At 36.4% G+C, this 10,173-nt stretch overlaps 2 protein-coding genes and 1 pseudogene across 3 annotated transcripts; all 3 read right to left on the bottom strand.

The window, feature by feature from the left end:
- Positions 1–579: 579 nt before the first annotated feature.
- On the bottom strand, positions 580–3,143 carry LOC147384604 (putative cyclin-B3-1). 2 transcript variants are annotated; one of them, XM_086426272.1, is made up of 5 exons: positions 2,822–3,143; positions 2,302–2,532; positions 1,939–2,037; positions 1,672–1,850; positions 580–947 (listed from the first exon to the last, which is right to left on the bottom strand). In XM_086426272.1, exons 2-5 carry the CDS (start codon positions 2,347–2,349, stop codon positions 812–814), a joined length of 462 nt encoding a protein of 153 aa, XP_086282398.1. In that variant the 5' UTR covers positions 2,350–2,532; positions 2,822–3,143; the 3' UTR covers positions 580–811. The 2 variants fall into 2 exon arrangements, with proteins under 2 accessions (XP_086282398.1, XP_086282397.1); XM_086426271.1 differs by lacking the exons at positions 2,302–2,532; positions 2,822–3,143 and adding an exon at positions 2,115–2,241.
- Positions 3,144–3,875: 732 nt separating this feature from the next.
- LOC147384605 (DNA-directed RNA polymerase II subunit RPB1-like) lies at positions 3,876–6,317 on the bottom strand (annotated as a pseudogene).
- A 1,065-nt stretch (positions 6,318–7,382) lies between these two features.
- LOC147384606 (protein FAR1-RELATED SEQUENCE 5-like) lies at positions 7,383–9,863 on the bottom strand. Its single transcript, XM_086424962.1, has 2 exons — positions 7,553–9,863; positions 7,383–7,450 (listed from the first exon to the last, which is right to left on the bottom strand). Exons 1-2 carry the CDS (start codon positions 9,861–9,863, stop codon positions 7,383–7,385), a joined length of 2,379 nt encoding a protein of 792 aa, XP_086281088.1.
- Positions 9,864–10,173: the final 310 nt, after the last annotated feature.

The raw sequence follows: 10,173 nt of genomic DNA on the forward strand, positions 1-10,173 counted from the left end.
TTTAATAGCTTGGAGATGATTATCAGTTTCCAATCTTCATGTATGACCACATTCATGGTCTAGGAACCTTAGTACCGCCAAAGCTTATTTCATTTTTACTCCAAGTTTCATAATTTCTATCTGTAAAGAGTTCAATACGCTCATTTTGTTTTTTATGAGTTGCACTTGTGGTGATGATATGAGTTGAACCAAATCCAATTAGAGATAAAAAAAAAATATTTATTGTTGTCTAGATGAATGGCTGCACTCGTTCTCACCAAATGCTCATACTTCTCCATGCCAAATTGCTGCTTCAAGTCCTGTAAATCTTTCCATGTCTGAATAAGGGATAAACTAAGAATTTTGCAAGGTTTTCTCAACTGTGGAAGGCAAGGTAAGATGGTCCTACTTCTCGTGCCACCTCAGTACCCCACAACTTTCCTATAATTCCAAATACCCATTTTCTTCAAGCAAAATGTCAACAACAACAATACATCAGAGCCCAATTTCTGGTACCATTTTTTTTTTTTTACACAAGTCTTAGGAGAGTACTTGAATTTGAAATTAAGTGAATAGTAATAGTAACTGAATTACAAAAAAAATCACTTTTCCTTAGTATCCTAATTCCAAACTATAACAGAGAAGAGTAACCATCAACAACAATATAAGGGACTTCTTGAAGTATATTATACGCACAAAATGACACAGGATCTTTCTTCGTGAATGTTTGATACCACGGATTTACCACCACATGAGCACTAGTGTTAGTGTGTGGTTCGAATGGAGGACAAAATTTACAGTGAGATTGCAAGCTTGTTTAAAGAAAGTTAGATCAGTGAGGAAGCTGATTCATGGCTTTTATCTCTGCAACACAACTGAGTTCAGGCTGCAAGTATTTCTCATAACTAACTTTCAAAGGCCCAGTTTTGACAGATTTCTGGAAGCTCAAGATCATATTCGCACACGCCCTGCATTTGAAACAACGATCAAATACATCTTAATGTAAATTAATTGCAATATCAACAACTATGGCTTCATTGCGGGGATTCACAATTTAAGAAGTTTAATAGGATTTAAGTGGCTGGACTGGAGGAGTCCATAGGTAAATTAGAGTGTGTTGAGGATCACAAGTTTGTCCTACTAGAAAGAACAAGAAGATGAATAAAAAAAAACACATTATTTATTAATTTATTAAGGTTAATGAGCATACTTATTGCCCAGGAAGGTTTTATGTACTTGGGCTTTTCTTCATAGCATGTGGGGGTGTCAAAAATGACAAAGGGATCATGCCAACAGTTTAAAATACAGGGGGTTTCTCTAATATTATCCAAAGACCTAATGGGGTGGAACTTTGAACTTCATCCAAAAAATTGAACTCTGTGATTTGAATTGAAAATCTAAGTACTTAGTTTTTGTTTGTCCTAGCTCAATATCTCGAATGTTTAATGCTCTTAAACTATGAGAAGACAAGGAGTTTGTTGGTTCACGTAAGCTACTGGGTTTCTCACCTAACCTCACCAACTTCTACCCATCCAATCCTCAATGCTCAGCATTTTTGGACATTTTCTTAAGGATAGCCTTATCCCGGGATAGTGAGATCGAATCAGGGATAGCAAATTAATCTAGTTGAAGTATGTTGACATATAAGGTATGATGATAAATCGAAAAACAATTAGGAAATGAAGTACATGCCTGAGTTGAGATTCTTCATAGCGTGTGTGTTTGCAAAGCAGTGGGGTCCAAGTTGGAGTCATCTTCAGGGTACATCTCGCAACATAGATTGCCAATGCACATAGCAAGGACGGTTTGAACTTCAAAGCCTCATATTCAACCAAGCACAACTCAATGAGGTAGAAAGATAGATGTTCAAGCTGGTAGAAAATCCCACAAAGAGAAGAAATATTAAGATTGTTAGTGATTGGAAATCTTATTCATTTTGAAAGCATTACACATATATACCTTTGTGTCAGATTGAGCAGCCTTGAGAAACCTTAGCATGAACACATATGGGGTTGGTGAGTTCAATCGGAACATCAACTTCTTAAGAATTAGCTTATCCTGAAAAGGGATGCCAGTTTATTTCATCATTAAGAAAAAAATAATGGTAATAAAACGGAAAATCTGAAGATGCAGACCATTGCAAGCATTTGATCTCTTGTATATGATGGGTTTGTGCTTGCATAAAACTTCGATGCAGAATTCATTTCCATCTATTTGGGTTACTTTTACTTGTATCTACAAATTATCAGTAATCTTGTAAGGAAACATTACAACAAACTCACACCCATTTAAATTTTCGTCAAAGGAAAGATAATGGGGTACCTTGTACATCACATTTGACTGAAGAAATGGAAGCCGACGCTGCTTCATCAAACATGTATGATTAAGTCCATCCTTTGAAAAAGGAGGAAGGGAATTGCTGCTGCCCCCCTAATGTACTAATGTACCCATACACCTTGATTCTAATCATGTTAGCAACAGGGCGCCCTTAGAATGGCTCTTCATTGAAATAATGTCTGAATTCGTTGGGAGAAATCAACGCCTTGACGGCTGCTGTGTTATATAAACAGCATAGAAAAAAAGCAAAAAAACCTTATCATTACAACAAATAATTTTGAAAAAAAACTGGGATCAATTCCATAATGACAGATTTCTGAATTTTGGAATCAATTAAATAGAATCAAGGCATTTCAATTTCTACTACATAAGAAACTTGATGCAAACAAACATGAATGCAAATGAAGTTAAGAAAATCTCTTTTTGAAACCTAACAATATCTCTGAAAAGCAAAGAATTTATCAGAAAAAAAATGTAGCCAAGTTGATGGGATAAAATGTTAAACCTGTGTTTCAATCATGCAATGTATAATCGATTGTGGATGAATCACAATCTCAATATCATCATATTCAGCCCCAAACAAATAATGGGCTTCAATAACTTCTAGACCCTGTTAAGGGGGAAAAAAGAGATCAGGAACTCGATAATGTCTAAACAAATGAAGAAGATTATGTGAATCATGGCACAACTTAGAAGATAATGAGGTTAAAATACCATGCCTTATTGAATAGGGTAGCAGAGCCCACTGTTATCTTCTTCCCCATATTCCAGTTGGGATGCTTTAAGGGTAGTTCAAAGGAATAAATCAGATATCATCTAACTGTAATTCAAAGGGTAGTTGTTATAGTCTTACTCACATCAACTAAAGAAAGAAAGAAATCAGAATATTTGTTCAGTGAAGTTGTTATAGTCTTACTCACACTTGTCAACGTCAATTGTATCCATGAAGAATTATCTAAAACAAATTAACAAATTAATAAATTAATTATTTTCGATGATTCGTCATAATCACCTGCAATCTTGTTTATAACAAATAAGATTATTTAGACTCTTCAACTATGCACACAAACAAACAAACACGAAAATTTCCAAGCCAACAAACCAAACTTATTGGGGTATAACCACCTCAAAAATAAAAATATAAATTGTATGTCAACAAACTGAGATATGGTTTCTAAAGCTTGTTGAAATCAGGATTTTTTTTACCCCCATGTGTCAGCTTTCCCTCTTGAAAAGCTCATGCAGCTTAACATTACTGAACATCAGATCTAAATCTTTTTCAAAATATGAAATGTGTAATTTTTATGTGTAATTTTTATAAGCATCAGAGTTCTATTTCCATAAGAAAACGTTAGTCAATAAGAAAGCATGAGATGTTGTCACATAGATACATGAAGGTGCTGACAGTAATAAATATCCACATCCGTCAATGCAACTACATATATAAGAATGATAGCTATAGTAGGAGGAAATACCAGTCAAAAGTCTGACAAGAAACAAGCTACTAGCATTCATTGTGGATTGCAACATTGGCCCGATGATAAGGGATGGACAAACTGTTACGACATTGAGCTCACTTCTCTTTGCATACTCAAAAGCCTGACTTTCTGCTTCCAATTTTCATTGTCAATGTCATATCTGAAAACCTTGTCAAACTCTGTTTTCTTCATTTTCAAGGAATCCAGCTTCTGTGATTCAATCCAAACAGAATCCATACCATCTTCTCCATAAATAAATTGAATAACATCCCCTAAAGAGCTCCTAACAGTCCCATCGTATTTGACCATAATATCCTCCATAGCCTTCACAAGACGCCTTTGTATATATCCAGTCTCAGAAGTTTTCACGGCAGTATCAATAAGACCTTCCCTACCACCCATAGCATGAAAGAAGAACTCTTGTGGAGTCAACCCACGTAGATATGAGTTCTCCACAAAACCACGACTTTCGGGCCCATAGTCATCTTTAGTAAAATGTGGCAATGTTCGATCAATGAAACCATAGGGGATTCGTTTACCCTCAACATTCTGTTGTCCAACACAAGCAGTCATCTGCGAAATGTTGATAAAACTACCTTTTGAACCTGCTGTCACCATTGCTTTGAGATTGTTACTTTCAGATAAACTCTTCTGGGCACTACTTCCAGCATCATCACGAGCCTTATTTAACACCTGGATGTAGTTCCTAAGTTAGAAAAATTAACACATACAAGCTAAAAGTCAAGGTAGGTCTAAAACAATCAGAATATAGTAATTGCAAACCTGGTTCACTCTGTTCTCAAATGACTCCATCATAGTTCGTCCAGGTTCAGCCTCAATTCTTTTCTTGGGCAGCCCTAATAAGTCCTTTCACTTCATTCTTTGCTTTAGAAATTGTTTCATTAATTTTTTCCATGGTTGCCACATCAGCAATCATGTCCTCAATTCCAATACTAAAACTATTCTGTAAAAGCCAATAATTAACAAGCCACTGTGTGTGACCTAAAAACTTACGGGCTGCATCTGGACCAACCTCTTCACTGTGCATATGAACATGCATTTTAGCAATAACAAGCGAATCTGAAAATCAGTGTGTTCATACAATGCATACCAGATGACATGAATAAGAGTGCCTGAAAGGACCTCCCTTCTCTCTATTCGAACTTGTGTATCTCCCGGGGTTAGAAAACCTGTTTCAGATTCCAAGTGCCATGCCGAGGTTCTAAAGAGATTTATCTGCTTAGGAATGATAAGATTAAACACTTGTTTTCCCGTCCAAACAGGTCTAGGCTTCAAAATTGCTGGAGTAGGTATTTTCCCGTCAAAATCTTCCCACCACATCAAAATATTCATAAAGACATCCTATGACAATTCAAGAGTAAATTAGAATCTCAAAATTCCTAGAAGGAAACAACTATATTACGATGATACAACAAAGGAAAACAATGTAGTAAGATTATGGATGACATCACCTTCTCAATGAATGTATCTCTTTTGGTGATTTTACGACATCCTAACAGTGTATCCTGCACAATACCCATAACAGGCCGATTTGATTGAGGTGAAACTATGCATTTTGGTACCATCATGAGCTCCAAGACTTCCACTCTGGTTTCAAATGACTGAGGAACATGCATGTTCATTTCATCTCCGTCAAAATCAGTATTGCATGGGGAAGTGACAGACAAATTCAAACGGAAAGTTGAGTACGGCATAATTTTGATTCTATGCTCCATAATAGACATCTTATGAAGACTAGGTTGCCGGTTAAAGAGGACATAGTCCCCATCATTCAAGAGTCCCTCCACCTGCAACCAATATGGAAAAAGTTCAGACATAGTAAATGTGTGAAGACTGAATCAAGAGTTGCAAACTTGAGGGAAACCAGCCTTGTATCCGAACTCCAAATGGTGATCACTGCTTTTCTTCAAGTACCGAAGATCAAGCCTCTGACCATCTTCCCTTATGATGTACTTGGCACCAGTTTTTCCAGGGGGAGGATGAGGCCCATATTCAACAAGCTCCTTCAACCTGACAGATACGGAGGATCAATTAAGAAGAGCTAAAAATAAAAATAAATAAATCAAATGTAATACCTTTCAATGTTATATGGTGTCACAGTTTCTGGCTAAGTTAAGTTTAAAGCAATACTCCATGGCACTCCAAGTTCGTCAATGTTTATAGTTGGATCTGGTGTGATGACGGTTCGAGCTGAAAAATCCACCCGCTTCCCCATCAAGTTACCTCTAATCCGACCTTCCTTAGCCTTAAGCCTACTGCATATGGATTTGATGGGTCGCCCTGAACGTTGAGTAGCCTGCACAGTAAAAACCCCTCTTAGTTGACCTCCAAAAGCAAACATCAAGATTTTATTGGATGCTCTTAGTCATGCACACTTACCCTTGGCTGACCCGGCAACTCATTATCAAAATAAGTAGCTATATGGAACTGCAGTAACTGAATGAATTCTGAAATAATATGTGCAGGAGCTCCATTTCTCTCCTATTTCTTAAGGTTCTCCATTTGAGAAGAGCTGCTAAACAGAAGACAGGGCAATGAGTAATTAAGGCAAGCAAAGAAAATTGCTTCAGTAGCATTAATATTTTTACCTTATAGAAGAATGGACTTTTCGCAGCTAGGATGTGTGCATCTGTTTAGCAGGTATTATGAGATTGTTCCAGTTTCATTTTCACTGGACAGTCAGGATGTGTGCATCTGTTGTACCCATCTCCACAAAATCTCTCAGTTACTAATGAAAGACTACCCTTATGATTGTATCGAGTTGCTTTAACCCGACTGTCTGAGTCCTGTCTTTGCTGCAACTCATCACAGTCAACTTCAACAGACCCTGTAACCTTGTAAACTGGTGGGGTTTGGAACAGTTACAGATAGAGTCAATTCTTGTAAGTAGTCTAAAGCATTATCATTTTTAATTGAAGATTTGCATATACAAATGTTTGAGTTACACACTGACCTTGTTCTTTCGTAGAAGCATTGTTGGGGGTCTCGGTATTCAACTGAAGTAATCTACGTTTAGAATCTAGATCATCGTGATCCTCAACCTCATCGCGAATCCTTTTCAACTTTGAACTTGGACCTTCGATATCATCTCCACTTGCTGCAACAGGAGAAAGTTCGGGGGTACCATTTGGCTTGGTATGATTAGATGTTTCAATTGCCATTTGACTGCTAAGCTGAGGTCTAGCATGATCATGCTTTCCCTTGTAGATAATCTCTGTGACATGCCCATTGAGGTCTAACAGGAGAAAGTGTTGCTTGAATGCCACTATCCGAGGACTTTCTCTGCTGCAACTCATCAGAAGCAGTATCGACATGTACACTAGATACTGAATTAATGTCATCAATAGGTTAATTTGGATCAATCACAGATGGAGTTAATTCTTGTGAAACTGCTTCGATATTCTCATTTTCAACTGTAGGTGAGGGTATAATCTCCCTATAAATCAACACCAAATAGTTAACAGTAGTAAGAAACTATACTCTGTGATCAAAGTGAAGGAAAACTACATCAGATTCCAACTCACAAGAAAACAAAAATGTAAATTCAAAGGAAAACATAACATACCCTCATTCTAAATGAAAGGCCTCGTGATCGCTCTCCATGTCTTTGCCCAATTCTTGTATATCATCAATTTCTGAGAAAAAATTCATAAATAAATAAATAAGACATTACTTAAAATTTATTCAATTAAATGCATTAAATGAAGTCATTAGTTTATAAAGATACTTATAATTACCTTGAATACAATCTTTTTTCTTTCTATTTGGATTCACAGGACATATTCGCTTATCGTGTCCAAGTTTATGACAGAATGCACATTTTCTTTTCTTCTTTTGTTGGCTCAACTCAATATTGCTTTTCAACCGACCCGTAGTATCAACTTTTTCTTTTCCCTTGTCATCCTTCTTTCTACCCTTTGTTTGCGTGACATTCGGGTCTAAAAGTAATTGAGATAGGTTACATTTTCCTTTTTCATGTGCCTCTTCATTCGGTTGAGCAACAATTTCTGTCATTTCTTCCATTTTAATTGCATAAATTTGTTTCGACAAATCATTTACGGCATTCGTGAAAAATGCGTATGCTTTCATTGAAGATGATGCATAACTGGCTAATGTAGTTGCCTGTTTACACATATTGCCATATCTTAATGCTTCGGAAGGTTCATAACCATCGATTGTTACTTGTACATCCATCACCCTAAATTTATTGGCCCCTTGTCTCCATCTCTCAATAATAAAGTGTGATGGTATAACATCAATGTCAAGATGTGTGAACACCTTTAAAAAATGCCGACAAACAATTCCAAGAAACTCAAATTTTTTACACCCGCATGTACCCTCGTAGGTATCCACATTTATTTTCAAAATAAAGTCATCAGGCTCGCCAAACTTTGTTTTTACAAAAAACGTCTGAATTCCTTCTTCCATCTCCCTTCTTTCAACTTTATATCGGAAAACTTGGACCCATTCTTCCTTTAATTTTTCAAATATACTTCTCGTATAAACTGTTGCTGCATGTTTCAAAAGCAAGTCGTTGTCATTGACACATCGAAACTTGTGCTCTGTCTCATAATCTTCATCACTTTCCTTTTTCAAAATATTCTTCAAAGCTTCTTCATACTTCACAACAAATTCTCTGAGATTTGTTGTCGAATTAACAAATCCATCAAAAAATGCATTGATGCTTTCGCTACGCCCAGTGGTATTCATACCAGCAAAAAAAGTTGTTCGATTATAAGTAGGCACCCAAGATTCCCGTATTTCAAACAGGTGTTGCAACCATTCATTTTCTTCTAATCCATTTTCCTGAATCACGTTATGCCACTGTTTTTCGAACTCTTCCCCAGAATATGTCGACCAAATACATTTTTCTATCCTACTTCTGAAAGTAGAATTTTCAAAGTATTTATGGGACAATTTCTCCGCAAATTTCTTCCGAATGTGCCAAATACATAGACGATGACGACTGTTGGGAAAAACTTTGGCAATTGCATTCCTCATTGCCAAGTCCTGGTCTGTGATTATTGAAATTGGATGTTTTCCCCTCATAGCTTTAAGCCACATCTCGAACAACCATACAAAAGTAGTCTCTGTCTCATCTCCTAGAAGAGCGCATCCAAATTGGATAGATTGAAAATGATGATTGACTCCAGTAAACGGGGCGAACGGCATCTTGTACTTATTTGTCTTATAAGTTGTGTCAAATGTAACCACATCACCGAAATATTCATATGACAATCTTGACCTCGCATCCACCCAAAAAAAATTAACTGCTCTCCCATCTTCATCACATTGTATCCCATAGAAAAATTGTGGATTTTCATTCTGTTTTTCAATAAAGTACTCAAGTACACATTGTGCATCGCCTCTTTCTAAATCCTGTCGCCTAACATTTCGAAGGTGATTGTAACAGTCTCTAACATCAAAACCGATCATATCTCCACGAAGAATTGATGGAACTTTATTAATTTGAATGTTTTGATTATGAAATGTTTCTGTTAGATCCTTAGCTACGCTCGGCATATTTCGATTCAACTTCATTTTCATTCTCCTCGATGGCGTGACAACCTTGTGATTATGATCATCGTTGAAAACCGACACTCTCCATTTTACTGCACGTTGGTCGAATACAATGCGCATGTTTGCTTCACATCCACATTTAAAAGTAGAACAACTTCTTACAATTCTCTTCTTCCCCTTTTCATTCTCATCTGTTATCGCATCTTCTTTTATCCTCGATGTATATTTGCCTTCATGTATGCAAACATATCTTATCCCAGTCACCGCATTTGAACCTCTTATCGTCCTAGAACTACTTCGTACACGAATGCAAAACCCTTCTTGACATCCGTATTCTTCATAGTATTTTTTTGCTTCCTCAGTTGAATCAAAAACCATCCCAACATATGGTGCATTTAACTTTCGAACATCTTTGTTAGGACTGAGGCAATCAACACGTTCCCCAATATCTACTTCCATAATCGAAGATGATCCCACATTTTCATTCACATGTACACTCCCACACTTGTCAACGTCAATCGTATCCATGAAGAATTATCTAAAACAAATTAACAAAGTCCCAGTTAAGGTTAACTAAAATATATTGAAATTTCTATTTATTCAACATCTAAATAATAATACAAAAGTAGTTGCCAACTCATGTTTCTTACATTCAAATCAATAATACTCGAAGCTATCTAAAAGAATAAATGGAAAGCCATTTCTAAAATCCTCAAAAGGATTAGTGGCATGTGTGTCAAATAGCTAGTTAACTTACCCCGAAAAGTCTTAGAAAATATGACCAAATCTCTAAGGCTACTTGTAATGAATGAGTAAGTGATCTACATTTACTTATTAC

Source organism: Akebia trifoliata, chromosome 15 (genome assembly GCF_017979445.1).
Source record: "Akebia trifoliata isolate Shusen 1 chromosome 15, ASM1797944v1, whole genome shotgun sequence".
NCBI classification, from domain to species: Eukaryota; Viridiplantae; Streptophyta; class Magnoliopsida; order Ranunculales; family Lardizabalaceae; genus Akebia; species Akebia trifoliata.